At 36.1% G+C, this 21,546-nt stretch overlaps 1 protein-coding gene across 1 annotated transcript in view; it reads left to right on the top strand.

Annotated features, from left to right (window-relative positions):
• Window positions 1-1,136: 1,136 nt before the first annotated feature.
• LOC104274762 (protocadherin-10-like) overlaps window positions 1,137-21,546 on the top strand; it is a gene marked incomplete at its 5' end in the record, with an annotated part of 28,433 nt that continues 8,023 nt past the window's right edge. Inside the window, 3 exons of the mRNA XM_009870487.1 lie at window positions 1,137-1,195; window positions 1,770-1,876; window positions 10,379-10,684. Coding sequence (XP_009868789.1) covers window positions 1,137-1,195; window positions 1,770-1,876; window positions 10,379-10,684 — 472 coding nt within the window. The remainder of the gene's footprint in view (window positions 1,196-1,769; window positions 1,877-10,378; window positions 10,685-21,546) is intronic.

Here is a 21,546-nt window from a genome sequence, read left to right as displayed (position 1 = left end):
GTGTGTGTACATGTGTATGTGTGTGTGTGTGCTTCTCACAGAGCCGCTGCCGCTGATGAAATGACGTGAGGTGTAATCACAGCGGTTTCGGAAGCAACGGGGTTTAAGTGTGTCTTTTTTTTTTTTTTTTTCTTTTCTTTTTTTTCCCCTTCCCGAAATCCACAAGTGAGCCCCTCTCTGGGACTGTGGCAATCTCCACAGTTAGCAGGAACTTTAATTAATTCGTGAATCAGGGTTTATTAATTGCCTTTTTCTTTCCTCTGTGTGAACAGCTCTTTATAACCCAGAGCTGAGTTCGCAAAGGAAAGCAACAAGAGTTTCTGTGAAATTATATGCAGAGGATTCATGGCCCCTCCTGTTAAACATGTGGCTTATATTGTGTTACCTAGTGTGTAGAGAATTTCTGTCAAAGCATATTGCACGCCATCATACTCCCCCCTTAATCATTTTCTGCTGGGTTGTCTCATATATGCTCTCAGTGCCTCTCTCTGCTTGTGCTCTAATGAAAACCAACACATTCTCTCTTAACCTGAATACTGAAACCTGAATACTGCCCAGTCTGGCAAAGGTACTTGGACAATTCTCAAAAGCATTAAGTTTTGTAGGAAAATCTCTAATACAGTCTTGTAAGATAGGCCTTTTCTCGGAATGTCTATAAAAGTCTGTCTTCTGATGCCTTTTTAAGGACTCAAGAGTATCTCAATGTATTTTCTTCCTTAGGGTGCAGTAATGGTACTGTCTCTCCCTGGTTTTATACACTGGAATTAAAAAGAGGCTGCGAAATAGATTACAAGGTTTTTTTTCCTCAGACTAAGTAGTACAGAACTCTAGAAATAGTTCTGTTGCTTTTTGTGCGAGTCCTTGTGATGCTCGACAGCATGCACTGTGAGAAAACATGTCAGAATCTCATCCCAAAAAACTCAGGAAAAAACCTTCATGCCTTCCCATCTGTGCGAATAAGAGCTCCATTTTTTCCCCTAACATCTTAGAAACAGATTGTGTAGGCCTACTTGCAGCTAAACATTACCATTTATAGTGAATATGGTGAGCTGCTCTGGTATATTTTCTGACGCTGGTTACAGAAATACCAAGAGTTAAAACATTTCTTGATGTTTTATTTCCTTTTTTTTTTCTAGACAAAACATCAGCGTGCTGAGCTCAGTTATCTAGTTGACAGACCCCGACGAGTAAACAGGTATGAGCTCCTTAGCTTTGTTTCCTTAATGGGTGCTCTAGCAAGTCTGAACTGGGTGAAGAAATGTATTTATTGCCCATGTAAAGTAGTAGTAAAGCAATGGCAAATCGAATGTATGTAAATGTATTAACTAAAACACTGTTGGCTAAATGAGTTTGAGTTCCAAATTTTCTGAACTCGCTTCAAAAATCAACTGAAAAAGAACAGAATCTCATTTTGTATTACTCTAAAATGTGCTTTAAATACATATGAACGCTTCTGTAGGGTTTTCCACAAAGCATTGGTAATTCCGAGTTAGAATCTGGCTATCCAGCCTAAGTAAATGCTACCAAATTATTTATACAAATTACATGAAAACCAAATGAAGTAATAATGCTTACTGTCCGTTCCAGCTAGACTACCAAGGTCTGAAAATGCCACTTTTGTTTAGGGTGGACAGAGCACCTCTGCAGAAGCAGTGTAGCAGGCAAGAGCGGATGAATGCAGCACCGTGTTTGACCATGTGATGGCAGAAGAATGTTTTATGAGTTCCTCTTTCATGTTTATTCTAATGTAAAGATGTTTCTGTGTCTAGTTCTGCATTCCAGGAAGCAGACATAGTAAGCTCTAAGGACAGTGGTCATGGAGACAGTGAGCAAGGAGACAGTGATCATGATGCCACTAATCGAGGTCAATCCTCTGGTAAGTCTGATAAGAGAATGGAAATAGTAGATCTTTAAGTAGGGAGACTACAAAGAACAGTTACTTATAGGAATATAGTACAGGAGTGGCATAAATATTGTATCAGAAGCTGGGGTTAAGTCATTTTGCTGCTACAGTTACTGGAGCAAAGAGACAATTTTGAACCCCTTTCATTCACAGGGCAGAGTTTATTTTATTAATTTGGTTGGGGAGGGGTTGGTACGTTATTCTGTAGCATTTGCTGTAGCAAGACTTCCTGCACGTTAAACCAAAGTTGTTGCTACATTTTATAGCGCATTTCCTTCAATGGCAGATTCGCAGAATTTCAAAGCGTTAGCAATTTTGTTCAGCAAGCACTTCAGCTGGCATGGCAGCGTGAAGTGCAGAGGGAGTTCCCAAGGGAAAGAATGAACCCAGTGATTGAATGACAGCCAGACTGTGCAGTTTTTTTGCTGGGGATCAGTGGAGACACATTGGGTGCTCTGAATGTGTAATACCTTGGCGTTTTCTGAGGATTATTTTTTAATTCCAATGGAGGCACCATATAGTACAAGTGATCTCCATGTTAATAAGACTAAAGTGTTCTTCAGTACATTTCTTTCAGTCCTGACAAAGGAATGAAATGCTTTAAAAGACCGTGATTTGAATCAACTAGAAAATATATACATTGCAGTGTAATTCCCATGTGTATGGCTTGCTGTCTTTGCTCTCATCCTGTCAGTTTTCTTCTGAAAGGGGCATTTGTTCAGAGCCTATGCATTAGAATTCACTCTCACCCTCACACTGCATTTTAGCCACAAATGCTTGTGCTTTCTTCCCTGCCACAGACTCCAAAAGGTCTGGTATGTCTTGATTCAATACAACGGGTACTTTACCCTCGTTTCCTCTGTGCTCTATCGTGTCTAAGGATTCGCTGCAAGCGTGCCATACAAAATACTGCCCAAGTCACTTCAGTCCATTTTTTGCCCCCAACCCCAGGACAAGGGACTCAGTACTGTCATAGCAGTGCTGCCTCACCCGTGCACTCTGTTAATGTCCCCTATTTTTCTTGCTGCTATAGTCACTGTGCCCTTAACGATGGGAAACCCAGGCACCAGGGAAGAGGAGCCTGCTACAGGGCCCCTTTATATTGCTGTAAGTCATTAATATGCAGACCTAATGAGACTTGAGAAGAGCCAAGAGTCTCCGGAGCTCCCCGCTTCTTGCAGGGCTTCATGCTAAGTGAACAGAGTGTCTATTTTGTGTCTGGGAACCTGACAACAAACCAGGTCTTGCCAGAAGTTTACATCTGAACACAGAGCCTCTTTCATTTTTGGCCTATATATGGCGTATGATTTATTGTTGTTTTAAAAAGCCATGTATTTAGCCTCTCCCCACCCTTTCTTTCACACTGTTTCTGATGCAGCAATCAGTGCTACCGAGTTATAAAAAGCTCCCTCTCCTTCTGCCCTCTCTGCATTCTTTTTTTTTTTTCTCTTTTACGCATTTTACTGCAGCAGTCATCTCAGTGAACATTTCAATCAGCTTAGTCCCTCAACATAATGAACCATAATAACGAAACAGGAGAGAAAAGAATAAACATCTGCAGAAGGGGCTGGATTTGACTGATGGTGGGAATATAATCACATAGTTGCACATCAACCAAAAAGCTATTTTCTTTTAGATGCGTTCAGTGCTGTTATTGTTGTGCCGTTGTTCTTTATTCTTTCTCTCTGTTTTAAAAGTAGTCCATCTCAGATATGAACACTGGAACTACTGTCACACTTGGCATTAGTCCTGAGCTGGAAAAATTCTTCATTTTCATAATTTCTATTTTATCACACTAGAGGGAAAAAAGATTCTATACCTTCAAAATAATTTCAAATTACTTAAGAATCTGATGTGATTTATGAACTTGTGTGCCTTCAATAGTGATTACATGTGAGGTAATAAAAGCTGGCAAGTAGCTTTGGTCTACTCACAACAGTTTGAACTAAAACCTCAAATACACAGAATTTAGATTTTAATGTAATCATGCCATGATTTGAGAATAATTTGGATGCACACTTTTAAAAATGCTAGTTCCAAATAGATATTTAAATACAAATCTCCGTAGAAACTGATTAATCTTCTGCATATATACAATACAGTTTTCCTGTAAATTCTGGACTGAATCCTGCTGTTGTGATGCAAAGAATGTGCCCCTTGACCTCAGTGCTGACAAGATATTTTGGTATAAAAACTTCACTCTTGCTTGTGGAGATGAAATTTATGGAACAAAAAGGAGCATAAATCTTGTTTGATCTTGAATGGCTAGAGGGAATATCTGAGGGAATGCCTTCTTGGTTTTTCAGTCAGTCTGATGCTCTATAATCAATTATTTCTAAATTATTGAAGGAAAATACACTGGTTGATAACCTGGCACAAGTTTGGTTTGGTTTTTTTCAAGACGTTACCTGGTACCATGCAGCATTATATTTGTTTTCAAAAGCATTGCATTCGCATCCAAATATATTTAGTAGAGAATTCACACAGACAAATAAAACTCCCTACCAGTTTTAGTCAGCAGAATGTTCTGCTCACAAAAAGTCTTTTTACTGTTCTGTACGACTTCTGTTACTGTCCCCAGTGAACAGTCCAGTGGCATACAAGTAGCTATTCTATAGTAATCCATTGCTAGCCAAGCTGACTGTACAAAGTCGTGGTCAGTTATTAATTGGGAAGGAAAACATGCAGGATGAAAATCCATCACCGTGTCATAGTTTTATCCTGCACAATTATTTAGGGAAAGTTCTGAACTTAGCCGTTCCATGTATCACAAAATATTTTATTATGTTTTGAAATGCAATTCTTGTTCACCTTTTCACAAAATATATTTTCTTATTAGTGATTTAATCACAGTTTCAAATATGCTGGAATGTATATAAGGGATTCATATTGTTCCCATTAAAGTACTGCCTGAATACCTCATAATTATCCACATTCTTATCTACCTTAACATCCACCAAGTACAAAATTACTGTCATCCGCATTTAGCGGGGAATGGCAAATAGTGGGATACTCAAGAGCCTAGTTTTCTTGGATTGAGCAGTCATTTCATTGACTGGGATAGGAATCTGAGCTTTTAGGAAAACGATTTTCCAAAGGTGAAGAAGTGCAACAAGTTTTTGGCAAACAGAGGAGGGGTTTCTCAAATCCCAACAGTATGTTCTAATTACTTGTGTCTTCTTTGTCTGAAAATTGTTGAGAGAAAAGCTGCTTTTTGTTGTAGAACAACTGCAACTAATACAACACTACTACCTATTTTTAACACACTGTATTTCAATCATGTTCTGTAGGAGTAATTTCCAAGTATGAGGTTAGTTTATTTCCCATGGTTGATTAAATTCTTGGCCTCCCTTGTGAAATTGCCGACTTGAGTGCCAATTAATACTCTGCATGTGTGTATGTTTAAATTGTATGATTAGACACCTGTCCTGTAAGATTTGGACTCATGCCATCGACTTATTTCATATGGTTGCTCACTAGCTACTCAGCTTTCTCAAGCTGAACATGCAGAGTTCTTCACAATGTTACCTTTTTTCCACTTTTTTTTCACTGAATTGGCATGGCCTCTCAGATGCAATTCAGGAAGGAATAACCAAGATGTGAAGCTAAGGAAATGTATCATATATACTATAAAATGCTTTTTCCATAATCTCCTCTGTGAGGTACTGGACAGGATGTATTGGTGACTGGCTGAGATATAAAATTAGGTTTCTATTAGTGGACTTAATTATTAAGGAAATAGGTAGGGGTCTACAACAAAGACACAAGGTGAAACATTGCCTCACACCTTTTCGGTAAAGGCTAGGTAAACCCCAAGAAGGTTAGTATGCATTATTGCAGAAAAGCTATGATATTTCAGTGTTCATAAGGAGAAGAATTCGAGAAGTCAGAAGAACAATTTTAGTCATATAAGGACAGAGAAATCGAGTATTCCTTCTGAGCCTATGCAGAGTGACAGCTAAATCCTGTTTTGAAGATCACTTGGGCTAAGAGTCTATCTTGGATAAAGTGAGAGTGAACATGAAAATGGCTTAGAAAAGCGCTTTGACTCAAGCTGAGGGAGCTTTCTTTTTCTTTTTTTCTCTTCTTTCCTTGGGCTGTATGCTTAATAATAATGCTCACATCTCAATGGTCCAGCTAGGGCTTTGAAGCTGAGATTTGGAAGAGCTGAATATTGAAGATGTTTGAGTCTTTATTCATGTTCTCATGCAGATGAAGTCAGTTTTATCCAAGGGAGCACACCAATTACCAAGAAAGAATGATAACAACTCTGTTTCGTAAAGTCTAATTCTTCGGAAGGTAGAGTCTTATACAGAGGAGGTTAACGCCATTATCCTTATTTACTGACACAAAACACATATCACAGGGAAAAAAGAAACTTGCTCAAGGATAATCTATCCAAATGGATAGTTCTTCTGGTAATGGATCTCTGAAAACAAGGCCTGATTCCCTATGTCACACTTATCTCGCATCTAACTAGCTTTGGAAAGAAAAACTACCACAGAAGAAATAGAAAATTCCATTTAATTCCAAGTAAAATCCTTTTACTTATATAAAAATGACACATGTTGGGGAAAATAAAACCCCTCAGCTCTTAAAAACAATACTACAGAAATACTTTGTCAACATTTAATTTGTGGTTTTGCTTTTTATTACATCATTTACTCAGTAATAGATATGAACATGTTCACTCATTGCTCTAAAGGCTTGGTATATGGCTCTTCTTCCTTAATTAAATTAAGAAAGAATACATTATTTAAAAATGGTTTTAGGCCTTATTTTTTCCTTTGATCTAAACTGTCTTTCAAACCAATTAGAATTTATGCACACAGAAATTTTGTTTTTCTCCTTTTGAAATATGGAAAGGAAGCAAATTGGGAATATGCTTCAGAAGTGCAACACTACCAAATATATGATTCAAAGCACCTGAGTTCAGGAAATACCAGATGCAGACACCAAACTTTAATATATTAATATTAAACTTTAATATTAATTCCTTTCCTAGTTTTTGGGTTGCTTTGAGGGAGGGTCAGGAGGTTGTTTCTCTTCCAAATCTGCAAAGTTAAGATTGTGTGAGAGCTTATACTGCCCACTAGCCTATCTAGTGAGAAGACTTGAACAAATAGGAATGAGCTAGGGGCTCTTGCCATGAGCTTTTTTATGTAGGGTCTGTTTGGAATAGTGAAATGCTTGTCATTTTTCAGCACTTCAGTGCGCTATGCTGTCTATTCGTATCCACAGAGGACACTTGAAATTCATAATTCAGAGTCATCTTGAAGATCTCAGCTTATCTGCATGCAAGGTCTAATACGATAACTAAATGAAAAATACAAAGCATTTTTCTTTATTGAGGATTTGCAATTATGATGGATAGTTTAGTTCTGAAGGATCATATATATATAACCAGATTTATGAGGGAGATGAGATGGAAGTGTTATACTGCTGAACGTTTCTTTTTGTTATAAATCAAGAACGTGATTCTTGGTGTATGAAGGAGTTCTGTGCTGAATGTCTTACTTTATTTACCATGATATATCCTTCCTTCTTGGAAAATAGCAAGTAGCCTTTCCCCTCCCTGTTTTTAATGTTTTTCAATCAGAAGCAGAGAATTCTATACCATGACCCACAGGATAAAGGTGGAAAAAGGACAGCGAGCGTTCCTATCCTGTTCAGTGTAAATACACATACGTGTCCAGGGATTTCAAAATCAGACTGCTAATTTGAATTTATTTTCTGTCAAAATACTAAACCCAAGAGCTTGGTTCTGTACCCATTAAACTCCTGGGGAATATTGTTGTGACTTGATTCAAGTAGGAACAATACCCAGCAATACTCTCCAAACACTTCATTGCCATCCTAAACAGAATTTACATTCTAGCTGTGTATATTGAAATGTAGATGTATATGTATACATATATTTTTATTTTACACATTCTCATCTTCAAGGGCAGAAAAGTTTGTCATGGAAACTTACATTATATACCCCTACATTCATTACTTTGTTTATTCAAAATCCTGATTTATAGTGTCTGTAACATCCCTTTTATAATAAGCTGTTACATAATACTACTCAGTGCACTGCAGTAGACAAAGAGTATTCAAAAGGGAACTAAAAAAATATTTAGATAGAGACATTTTGCAGTTTAGCAGCTGATGTGAAAAAAAGTAGTAAAATGGAGGGTAATTTTCCAGGGGAAATAAAAATCCATAAAGAGGAATAAAGGGTCTATCTTTGAATATATATCTTTAAACCAAAATCATTGCAATATCTCCCTCCCCAATGACTGAGGAATATAACATAACATAACATAACATAACATAACATAACATAACATAACATAACATAACATAACATAACATAACATAACATAACATAGTATTTATCCATAAGTTTTTCTTTCTCCTGGTATCTTTCAAGAAATGTTGAATGAATAAGGTCACTGATACACTGTTAGTATGATGTAACTGTAAGCATTTTCCTATTAAATGTAGAGTGGTTTAGATGCAACTTTCCTAGGAGGTCTGAAAATTGAAATAACAGTTTTGTGCTAATTGTCACTTTAATTTTCTGAATGACAAAAAGGATAGACTCATAAAATATGCCTTTTCTTGCATAAGAGATGTTTTTGTGCAAACATTTCAAGGCATAAGAAACATACGCACCCAGAGTTTATAGAGATTTTTATATATTAATTTCTTTCTGGGAAGCCTGCATCGAAATCTTCCTTTTCACTCTTTGATAGCTACTGCCACTACAGAATTTAGAACTACAAAATTTGTACGCCTTGCCTGATGATCTTCCTCTGTTTCTTTAATCATATCTGCAGTTCACATTTGCATTCTTCAACAGTTCACTGATCAGTAATTTATTTTCAGACTTCTGCATGCCAATTATCAGTGTGAGATTCTAAGAGAAACTGGACCTAGCATTGTATATTACTTAATTTAAAATTTAGAAGTCATTATAAAGTGAGATTAGTCTGAGATAAAAAGCTTTTTTTTCATTCTTCTTATTTTTCTGTCTATGACTGCCTTTAGTACTCGAGCACTTGTTGATAGTTCAGAAAGATTCGTGCTTGCTAAAGAGATTTTTTTTTGTAGTGCTAAATATCACATAAATATTACTAATATAGGTCAAATTATGTTTCAAAACAGTGATAGAATTCTTAATACTAATCCTCATGTTAGAGATCAAGCTAATCCAGTTCTTTATGATGCTGGCTGGTGAAAGAGCTACATTTCATGATCTTATTACAGCTGTTCAAAATTTTTTCCTATTCCTTTTGCATGTAGTGTCATTTTTTTGTAATTCTAATGCAATGCTTGTAAATGCAGTGTTTATAACAGATTTAGTTCAATTTTGACATACCCCTATTCTAAGACACTCAGTTCTCTTTATAAATACAAGGAAAAGATATTTCTCTATGGTTTCTGCTTTTCTGTACAATGTTGAACATCATCTTGGAGATGCTGGTATTTGTTTTGCTCTGTCTGTGACTTCATACATCATTCCTCTCAAAACAAGCATAAACCAACAACTTAGTGACTCACGGTCAGGAAATATCCTTATGGAAGGCTGATCTGAAGGTAGTCAATAGAAGCATAGCTTGTCATTTGAAATCTTAATAGCATTAAAGGATTTGTAAGCAAACAGTTCCGTGTTGGCAGGGATGAGTGTTTACTTATATAGGGGAAGCATTAACAATTTTGTCAATAGTATCCACAGCCTTGTCACATTGGGCTATGTCTACCTTTGTATCGCTAATTGCAGTAATTTATTATGGGATTCTGCCCCATTATGTGGATGACTTGAAGATAGTAAGGACCATGGCAGTGGCAATGAAAACTGTATTTGAAAGACTGTTGTAACAATTGATTAAGTAAGCCATCCTGATCACCTCACAGCTGGATTCCTACTTTGTAAGATCTATCAATAGGCTCTAGCTGTATACCAATGTACGGGCAGATAGTTCCTTTATAAGACTCATTTATATTTCATCTTCATAAATGAAATCTGTGATTCTGCAATCTGGACATTTCATCTCTTTGATCAGAGATATATTTATGCAGAAACAATTCCTTCGTGCTCTTAAACAAGTACTTTCAACTGGCAAACTACAGACATCGACCTACTACTGGAATTGAACCATATTTGAATGGGTTCTGAACAGTGATATCTACAAGTGATTTTATGAGACAGAACCACCAATACCCCACTTGTGATATTTTTGTGTGTATGACATTCTGGAATTTAGTTATGCTTTTTAAATGATGTCTTTGACTTCTGAAGACTGGACAATCAGATTTATTTATTTATTTATTTTACGAGATTAAAGTAGTGGAAGAAATTCTTAGAAGTCTTAGAAATTCTCTGTCCAGTTCTCTCTTTTCTCAGCATAATCTTTCTTGTCTGTCAGCAGCCATTCATGATGCTGAAGCTTATACCTATAGTTTCTTTTTCTCTCATGGCTGTAGGCATGGATCTCTTCTCCAATTGCACGGAGGAATGTAAAGCACTGGGCCACTCGGATCGGTGCTGGATGCCTTCCTTTGTCCCATCCGATGGACGCCAAGCTGCAGATTACCGCAGCAATCTCCATGTACCTGGCATGGACTCCGTTCCAGACACTGAAGTGTTTGAAACACCAGAAGCCCAGCCGGGGGCAGAAAGGTCCTTCTCCACCTTCGGCAAAGAGAAGGCCCTTCACAACACTCTGGAGAGGAAGGAGTTGGATGGACTGCTGTCTAATACACGAGCGCCTTACAAACCACCATATTTGAGTAAGTACTATTCCAAAAGCTTCATGAAAGCGTTCCCTTTGCGGGAATAAAAATCAGCTCTTTCTGCTATTCAGAGTAGGAATAATACAGACATAATTTCAGGAGCAGTGGGGAAAAATGGCTTCTCTTGGATTCAGGCATCACTGAAGAAGGCATTGTTCAATGCTTTCTAAAAAAGACAAAACCTGAATTGTTTTAATGTGACAGGACTGTCAACAACTAAAGTATCATCTGGTATTAGCAGGGGAGTTGCTCAATTTTGTTTTGTGATGCTGGATTGTTTTCAAAGTTTTCTTGGATAGATGGTTTAAACATTGTCATTGCCAGGCTAACATTTTTTAAAAATAAAGTTGAGAGCACTGCCCTAGGAGCTTCTTTTTAAGATTGAGCAGTATCTTGTGAACAAACAGTATGTGTATTGTTTTGAAGTAATTATTTAAATAGTTAGCATTAAGAGTCTGGAAGGAAGAAGACAAAACTCTTTGCCTTCGGTCTGATCCTCTTTCAGCCTATGAGGACTGACATTCATCAGTGAGCCTTCGTGCCTTCTGTCTTGTTCCAAAATCTTGCCCCTTTCGCTAATCAACTTCTGACTGCGGTTGGGTGGCATTAAAGAGTGTGATAGATCTCAAGACCTTCATAATTCCTCTTGGAGTCTGAGCCAGTTTTAGAACCCTTGAGTAATACTCTGATCTAATATGTCTTTTCATTCTGTAATCTCCTTAACTTCAAGAGTTTATGATGTTCATCTCATCCAAATAAGCCAAAGACACTAACACTGCAAAACCAACCCTTTTAAAGCAACCAAAGTCTTTTAGAGGTAAAATCCCAAGAATCTCAGTGAATAGTATTAACAAATTTATTTTTATAAAGCATTTAGTTGTTCTGAAGATGCTACACTGGCAGTTCTGGCATGTGAAGATCTTTGCTATAGATCATTCTCAGCCCAAACAGCTCAGTTCTCCCTTCTTAATTAGCCGTCCAGTTATTTCAGTCCCTCAGATCTTTTTACTGCTTCACTCTTTAGATTTGCTTTACTGAAAGCTCCTAAATTTGGATAGCAATTTTGATATGTGAAAACCATTCCTAAAAAACCTGTCCTCAGACAATCAGCTTCTTTTGTGTAAGCTAAAATGTCAGGTGTCAGTCGTCCGGTCTTACTCTAAAGACTGATGCGATATTTCACTTCGCTACGAATTAACGACTCATGATTATCTTTCTCTAACTGGTCTTCCATCATTTACCTCGAAGAAACATTCTTTAGCACTAAGCTGTAATCTAGCAGTACTAATTTCATCTCTGTCTCTTCAGGTAAAGATTCTGAGTTTTGCAGCACTAATGGTCTAATGATCAGCATGTTCCAATGCGAAATGCACGTAACAATGATGATTGTATCTGGTGACACCATGATGGTTGTTTTCTTCTAGGCCTGGGCATCTTATTTCAAATAACAATGAAATATTTGCTTAAAAGATACTTTAGAGATTTTAAATTTTGGTCAGCTAACATAAGTACTATTGTTGAACAATATGTTTACATATAGACATTGGTCTACACTTTACACTTTTCTGGTATAAGGGCATAAAAAATTGGAGGTAAAATGTCAGAAATAAGTGATTTAAATATATGAGTAGTATTATGTAATCCACACTTGAGAATCCAAATTTAATTTTGCTATTTTTCTTTGAACCTCAAAGGTAAAACTGCTACAAAACAAGAGTAATACTTCCCTGTTTTTTTCCTTTACTTAATATTTTCTTTAGTAAAATGTTAGATTTTAATGGTATAGCAAATAACAGGAGAAAAGAAACTGAGCATAACAGTTGTAGCATTGAGCAAATAATTCATTAATAATGTATTTGATGAATAAGGCAAGAGGAATCCATAAGAGGAAGCTGAGTCAGGAAGGAACTTTAGTTGAGCCACTAGGTAATTGCAATTGTTTTAAAATTGAAGTTAATTTCTTAACAAAAAAGATCATGTCCAAATCAGCTTGTCAGTAGTTTCAGCATGTATGAAAAAGGCCATTGGAAAAATCAGTAGCAAAAAAGAAAAAGAATATTGCAGAACACAAATATTATTTGAACTAAAAAGATGTCTTAAACATATTCTTAAACAAAATTATCAGAAAAGAGCAGAAATTCTATCAGGTAAACTTTGGGATAGTAAAACACTGTGAGCAGGTTCATCTTTAACTAGAACACGAGATAAGAGGGACTTCTTAGAGCAAATAGCCAAAGGCATGCCAACAGTTTTTGAAGATGTCAAGTGCAGTAAGCCACAAGCAAATTGGTGGGTTTCTTGAGCTGCAGTTAGCAAGGACAAGGACGTTGCAGAGATTCTAAACTGTTGCTTTGCATTTGTATTTACCAGAGGAGGGATGGAGAAAGAAAAGCACATTTAGGAAGCCACCCTTCCTAGGTAACCATTTCAAATAAATGTGCTCATCTAAGAAAGATGGGGATAATCTTTTTGCTTGGGCCTGCTGCGATAGGACAAGGGGTCATGGTTTTAAACTAAAAGCGGGTAGATTTAGACAAGATGTAAGGAAGAATTTTTTTATGATGAGAGTGGTAAAACACTAAAACAGGTTGCCTGGGGAGGTGGTAGATGCGCCATTCCTGGAGACATTCAAGGTCAGGTCGGACAGGGCTCTGAGCAACCAGATCTAGGTAAAGATGTTCCCTGCTCAGTGCGGGGGGGTTGGACTAGATGACCTTTAAAGGTGCCTTCCCACCCAAAGCATTCTATGAGTCATGGAAGAGGATGTTGTGGAAAAATTTACTAAAATAAATAGGAAGTCCGTGGATTACATGTTTCTTTGATTTTCAGTTTCTAACGAAAGCTTGTAACCAAAGAATGTCAGAAGTTGTATTTATCATTAAAAAGGGAATAGAAAATCTTTTCAATTAGAGACCAGTGAGAAGCCTTAGCATGGGACATAAAATTGTAACTCGGGGGGTTTAAGAACAAGGTAGCTGGCATCTGTCCAGGAAAACTGCACAGAAAGGTTGTCGATATGTAGGAATTTTAGAGTGGGTAAGAATTAATCAATATAGTGTATTCGAACTGTCAAAAAAACCCTTTAGCATAGCTTTCTGTGTAGTAGAAGAAGCAACTCAAGTAAGCAAGTGCTGTCACAGGGCAAAGCATTACCAGACTCTCTGTACCTGAGAGAAAAAAATCATAACAATAATAAATGGAACATGTTAGCAGAAGCAGTTCCCCAAGTGTCTATGCGGAGATCCATGGAGTTAAAAAATTATCTAGGAACGGAAATGAGAAAAAAGGGGCGATATTTGCAGATGACATAAAATGGTTTAGGTCAATCAAGTCTCTAATAGACTACAATATGCTCACACTGTGCGGTGAAGCATGGTCTGGAAACCCCAGTCTGCTTCTGCCCTAGCTCGCTCTGGAATTGAAAGAATTGCAGAGCAGTGTCAAGACGGTGGAATAGTGGAGCGAACTTACTTGCTTGAGCTGTGCCATTAGCGTGACAGCTAGAAATGTAAACTGGTAGTAGCTCTTTGTGGAGCTTTCAGTGTGCCATATGAGTGTATCTCCTCCAGTTTGTGTCTGCTTGGTGATACCTGCTCTGTGTTCCGATGGGTATAGTCAGTGCAGAACCTTAGAAAAGATAAATGAAGAAGGCAATGTGTGGATATGTGCTATCATGAGAAATTTGAGCTGCTCTTAAGAAAAAGGGCCATGGAATAATTCTCTGCAAAGTTTCCCTCCTAATGTACAAAGCCAGCAGAAGGAACTAAAGTGCAAGGTTGTAAAAAGAAATTGAATTGAAAATACTGCAAAGAAGCATTTCAAAGCATAGCATTACGTTGCTCTAGCCATTCCACAGAAATACATAGCATAATGGCAAAAATACTGAAAACATTTAAATGCAAAGTCATATCAGAAGCTTAGTACCTAGTACTAATTAATTTAGGCAAGCTGTGGTAGGCATGTGAAGTAAACAGGGACATGGAAACAGAAGGTGAGCTGGGCGCTTTCATTTGCCATTCTCAGGAAAAAGAGAGCAGCAAGGAAGCAAAAACAACTGAAGGGCAACCAGGTCATGAACTGATAAGATCATATACATTTGATAAAATGATACACATTTGACACAAATAATATAGAAATCTGTTGAACTTCTGATTTTGGGGTATGATTGAAACCAAAGGCTTAGTAGTGGATATTTGAGTGTTTGCTTTGTTGTTAGAGGTTTAAGTCGTTGCATGGATAAATGAAAACAGCAGCAAATATATTACAAATTCTATTGTAGAAAAAGAGAGAAATCCTCATACTCAATAGGGTTTCTTTATGTCCCATTACCAAATTTTCACTTTACTGGTCTAAGTCATTAGACTTATTCATACACCAATTTCCACAGAAACATACATATTCTGTATACTATTCTGAGCAGAATACACCAAAAATAGGTCTCTCTGTACTCAAATAATGTATTTTGAAGAATATATTTTTTACACATTTTAAGTATTTATTTTGAGTAAAAGTTATGAAATTATTATGGGGTCAAAAAATTGTAGGGTTTTTGATAACGGTTTTCTCATAGAGTGAGTCCAGGATTCTTCTACCTTGGATATTCTACTTACTGCATAGTTTACACTTACTTCTTCTCATTAACCCATGTGAGTTGAACATGGTCTTTGTGCAAACATTTAAGGAATTTTCATAATGACTTGAATGTTCATTAGAAATGGTAGAGATTCTGATCTTGACTGGAGAAAATAAGTGAAATAATACTAGTGAGGAAAATAAAATACAGCTTTTGAACAATTCCTATCTGTTTGAAATAGATTCTAACAGTTTCTATTTAATTTTTCATTCAGTGGTGGTTATATTAGCCATTATTTTGATAACTATTTTTACTGTAATGACTAAAAAAGCCTAATCTAAGATTCAAAGTCTGTTGTACCACATTCTGTAGGATATCTAGCTGAGAATATCTTCACAATGAATACCTGATCAGTCTGATTCTGATCTGTTTCTAATACTTTTGACCAAGTGGTGAGATGGTAATAGCACTGTTACCTCTATCTCTATAGAGTTTTGGTCTATAATTGATGATAAGAAGTAGCTTTTCTTTTATTTTTTTTCTGTAATTGTGGATCATTCTAGATGTGCACTTCCTTTATAACACTTTAGCACTTTCCTCAAGTTATGTACTGGCATTAGGGAGAAAATATTTTTTCTTAAGAGGCTAAGATTTTTTTCTATGTATGAAAACAATCAAATATTGCAATAATACATTAACTCTCTATGTAGAAATGCTTATTATGCTCTAAAAATGCTTTGACAAAGCTTAATCTACTTTAGAAGCTCGTTAAAATAAACTACATAAAGACACAATTTACTTCACGGAGTGACAGTGTTTATACAAGGAGACATTTTGGAATAATAATTGTGTTCCCCTAATTAGCTCTGCAGTATTTTCTGCATACGCGCAAGCATCTTCATCTTCATAAAGTGAAAGGATTTGCAGGAGATTTGTTTGTGTCATCCAAAAAAGTTAAAAGTTAAGCTTGTCCTCATTCTGTGCCTCTGTTTCTGAGCCTGGAGAGCCGCTGCCTCACCTTGCAGTAGAGCTACAGGGAAGGTCTGTGAACTATCAAGGAGATGAGGTTCTTGCTCTACTGAATTATTTTGTCACCTGCTCAACTTGACCTATCCAAGTCAAGTTGCTTTACCAATAAAATGAAAAAGCTTTCAAAAGTCTTTGCTCAGTTAAATGTTTAGGAATTGAACCATCAATTTATTACAAATAACCTAGCAAAGAGCTATCACAAAGAATGGTTTGTCTTACAGTCATTATTCATCTCCCTGAAATAGATTAGAACAAATAACCTAGAGGAGAAAAGCGTTCATGCCTTTACACCAGGACAATCGTTTGATTATTTTTCAAAGGAATAAAAAAAGTGAATGGAAATATTTTGGGGGTATTTTGATCTAGATAAGATTATAAAGTCCTGTTTCTCTATGGCAGGATATGTACCGCAACATTTTCTGTTGATCTTTAGCATAAATATATGAAAAGATGTAGTAAGCAAGAAGTCTTCAGTTTTTTGGAAAAGGTTCCCAAAAAAACCTCCAAAACCAGAAGAAAATTACATTTTTAATGGTTAACGTGATGGAAGAAGAAGTTTCTTTTTTTTTTTAGTTGCGTCTCATTATTGAAAATTATTTATGTAGTTTTATCACAGCTGTGATAGACATTATAGCACTACATTTGCATAAACATAAATAACAGCTATTTTGAATGGGACACTTGATTAACTTTTAAAATCTAGGCCTGTATGCAGTATTGCTTTTAAAATTAGCCTACTTGATTTCTAATACAAATCAGGTAAACCTGTGAGATGTCTGATCCTTTCATTAATCATTTTTAACTCAATTTGTGATTTTCACACATACTTGAAGTAAAAAATGCACAGAAGTAAAAGAGTAAAAGCAAACAATTAGCACCAGTAAGTTGCCTTCTTGGTAGCTGCTTTCTTGCAGTTCTTGGGGTAAGAAGAAAGGAAACATTGTAATGCTGGTAAAAAAAAAAAGAAGTTGCATTGAAATGCAATTTTTATTGGTGTCAATAAACAAATGACACATACAGAGCAAAAGAATTGTTCCTTTGTGAATAAGTACAGTTTTGTGCTCAAAAGAATGTTAAAATTTTATCTTTCAACTTTAAATCTGATCTGCACAGCTGAATGTCCTGCATATCCTGTCATAGGCAGTGGAACTCTTCACTTATGTTCTAGAATTTATCTCTGGGACAGGATCCAGGTGTCATTTCTGCACAAGTGACAATAACTTGGTTCATGTAAAATTGTTTTGCAAAAATAGAGGCCAAGTTGAAAAGCCAACACCTCATAATGCTAAGAAACCTAACAGAATACTTTTCTACGAAGTCTAATAGACTGTTCCCTTTTTTGCTGTATCTGAAATGCTAAGAGATTTTTCCATTTATACCTCGTCTCCCACTTCAGATAAATCATCTCCATTAGGTAAATAAAGATTACGATAAAAAAAGCCAACCTGAACCTGAATAAAACTTAAACACATAATGCTAATTAAAATATAATAATGGCAGAGCAAGCCTATGATGTATTTTTACTCATTATTGTAGGTGCTCTATGATCTTGAATAAACCACTTAAGATGATTCACTGCTCAATGATTATTGCATAACTTCTGAAAGGTATTTTTATCTCACATTCATGACTGGTTTGCATTCTTCATCTGAATGTATTCCTCTTGCAGCTATCATTCAAAGGGAAGAACACTTACAGAGTATTACTGCAATAATAGAAAGGAAATGGATAATTTCAGAAAGCAAAATTAGAAAGGAATATATAAATATGTAAAGATAACTTGACTGTAGCTCAGTAAAACCTATGAATTACAGTTTTAATCCATTTTTTATGAAAATAAGGAACATAGTAAAAAAGAAATAAGCATTCATTTAATTTTAAAGCACAGTTGTTAGCTGTTATTCAAACCCTATTTGCTTGAATTTCTTTATGTAACTGTGATCTTGGACAGAATTCACCATATCCTGTATTGTAGAAAATACTGATAAAAATATGTATCCATTATTAGGTTAACATAGCATCTTCTATCTTAAACAACAGTAGATCTCTTTGCAACTACAGTGCAGGAAAGTAATTGAAAAAGTTTTTTAAGAAGTGAGTAGCTGTTATTTGAAAGAAAATTATAATTTTAGTTTATCTTTAAAATATGTCATTTCAAGTGTTCCTCTAATACCTGTAAAACCTCTAAAACCTGCCAGTTCTGACTGGAACATGTAGAAGTTTTGCACTGTTTCAGACTGGTGCTATATTTCTTAATTTATGTCAAGTATGATAATGCTTATGTGTGCCGTGAATATACCATCTGTGGAGATGTTTTCTTAAATAATGAAATACCATTTTCTGGATTCCTAGTAGTGGAATATGAAGGGAAAAAAAAGGAAAAAAAAACCCAAACCCCAAAATCCCAAAAAAACAAACACAGCGGAAAGATTGCTTGAAACTTTAGGAATAATTTTTGAGATTACTGTGTTACGCTGTTTTAAAATTCCAAAATGCCTCGTCCTATAAATTTAAATCTTATGACAAAAGTAATTTAGCCACTTATGGACATGAGTCTCTTTGGAGAGCAATGAGATGTTTGCAGTTAAAATTTTCAAAGGCACTAAAGTTATTTATTTTTGATAGGCAAATTCTATTCATTATGAATAAATGCTGTTTTTAAATGTATGAACCTTGTTATTGCGAGAGTCAGGAGCTGGAGAACTGAATGTGTGCTTACGTTGGATCTCTGCACAGCAAAGGCTTTTGCTCTGCTTTCCTCTGTCTGAGAACTCCTCAGCCTGCACAGCAGAGGAAATTATTCTTGTTTCTGGCTCTTTTGCTGTACACAATTACTCTGAATTTTCACTGCTTCAACTTTTGAGGGCTCCCTTTCTTATTTTTTTTTTACTTGACCAAAGGAAGAAAAACAGGGAAAGCCATTTAAAGAATGCAACAAATAGCCAGTAAGAGAAGGAACTGCATCTATTTACCGTGTTTGGACAAGCACACTATAGGGATCAGTGTTGCTATTTATCTGGGAAGGCTGTAAACAGCTCTATTTGTACATTAGCCACCAAGAATCCACTAGTTTCACACTAGCAGCAGGATGATTGCTGCTGGGAAGCAGCTGTCAATATATTTAATTTGTCTTAGAAACATAGTATGGTGAAGTCAGAAGAATGAAAAATGATGCATTTGGTACCTTCTTGTAAGACAATTAGAATATAATTTTTAACTTTGATACATAATAAATTGTTGGAAGAGCTAAATATGATGATAGTAATCAATGTGAATTCACTGAAAATTCAAACTCCCCTAAGGTAATTTAATTTATTTCTTGGCTAGGATAATGGTCTTTATTGGTTGAAGACAATATTGTGGGCGTGGGGAAGCAAGTCTTGAGAACTTGATTCCTAAATTCTGCCTGAAAATTATGTGCATATAAGAGTTGCAAGAGTATTAGCATTTATTGCATACACGTGAATCTATTTCAGATGTGTAAGTGATGTTATTTTACATGACATTTTCACAGGTTATCAGGGGTAATGTGGATTAGAAAGACAAAAAAATCAATGCAGAGTAAATTCACCGAAGAAGTTATGGGGATGACAGACTCCTGTTTTAGCACGTGACCTGAGTCCTCTGACTTCACCTTTTCACCTCGAGCATCATGGCTGCATTCGGAACTGGAAAAGGATTCATTATGAAACTACTCGAATGCACCCTTTCTTTATTCATAAGGAATTTTATAGATGCTGATATTGTGAATTCATCTTATGTCAGAGTAAAATTCTGTCACTTTGTGACTTTCTTTAGTTGCCTATTTGTGCTTTAATTTGACATCTATCTATTCTCAAATGGAATTTAGATGACAATTGAATGTAGCTGCACACAGCTGTGGGTATTGATAGGAACTGAGATCTAAAAAAGTTCTTGCTTACAAATGACATGTAAGAATAACTTTTTTTTTCTGCTTTAATTGACGTCAAGTGCTGTGTGCTTTGCACTTGCAATATTCTTTATGTCCAGCATGTTATGATCTGTACTCTTACGCTCTCTGGCGTGCCTTTAGCGTGTGTCAAATAGCTTTCTTCCCTAAAAAGTCCTGGACATGGTGCGGGTGTCAGAACATGGGCCAGGGACCATCCCCAAAAGCAGATGGAATATGATCACACTATATGGCCCCCACATATAGCTTGATATGGCTGAGAAATTTTAATAATGTGGATATAAATCATTCCCTTCTGCTAGTCTTGAGGGACAAAGAATGGCTGTGGGGAAATGTCATTCATGAATAGAAACCGAGCCAATACGTCCGTTTGAGTAAGGGAAGTTTTGGAAGGTTTGTGAGAAGTTTATATGATACGCTTAAGTATGTTATCTTGATAAGCTAGGAAGGACTGAAATCTGAGTGTATGCTGCTCATTAAAAACAATGTTAAGTACTGTGCTTTAGAAATGGAAAATAAAACATTCGATGAAAGAGAGGGAACATATCTGCCAGATCTTAATGCCACCTAATCCCTGATGGGAGAGAAGGAATATACCGTGTGATGCCGGTGTAATACTGTAACGCACGTTACCTCACGTAAGAACAAGTGAATGTAATTATTTCAGGCCAAATCCAGCATGATTAATTTAGGCACCTCTGAAGGCCACCAAACAGTGACTTGTACAGGTCCCTTGAATCTACAGGAAACTTAAGCTCTTAAGAACAATGTTGGAGGAATGATTCATATCCCACCTTTTCTCCCCAGGGCACTGAAGATTTTGAGTCACATTGCAGCCAGCCTTTAGTGTATTCTGCATCGGTTAACTCTCAAACCAGCATATTCATTTTCAGGACTGTCAGCTTAAAGAGATGTGTATTGTAGATTTCAGAAGAGTGCAATAAAATGGTGAATTTTGAAAAAAACCAAAAAACTACACACCAAAAATGCATGGAGAAGAAAAGAAGATTGAGGAGTTGAAGTGAAATGATTGTTGCATACAACTAGATAAGCAATTCTTATTAAAAAATAAGTAATCAAATACTAGCATATCTAAGGATAGCATCAAACTTATTAGCTTACAGTGGGTCATGAAAAATATGAATTTGCTACATGTATGAATGTAGAATAAATAGTTGATGGTGAATTTGGAACCATTCTTAGGGAATATGCTCTGTGCTAAGTGACACACATCAGAAACACTGTAGGAGTTATTTAATTGGTCTTAATACAGCACATAACTGTAAGAACTCTTGCAAAATTAAATATTCTGTGATTCTCTGCATA

This window comes from Apaloderma vittatum, unplaced genomic scaffold (genome assembly GCF_000703405.1).
Source record: "Apaloderma vittatum isolate BGI_N311 unplaced genomic scaffold, ASM70340v1 scaffold18085, whole genome shotgun sequence".
Taxonomy (NCBI): domain Eukaryota; kingdom Metazoa; phylum Chordata; class Aves; order Trogoniformes; family Trogonidae; genus Apaloderma; species Apaloderma vittatum.
This window is presented reverse-complemented; position numbering and strand designations above follow the sequence as displayed.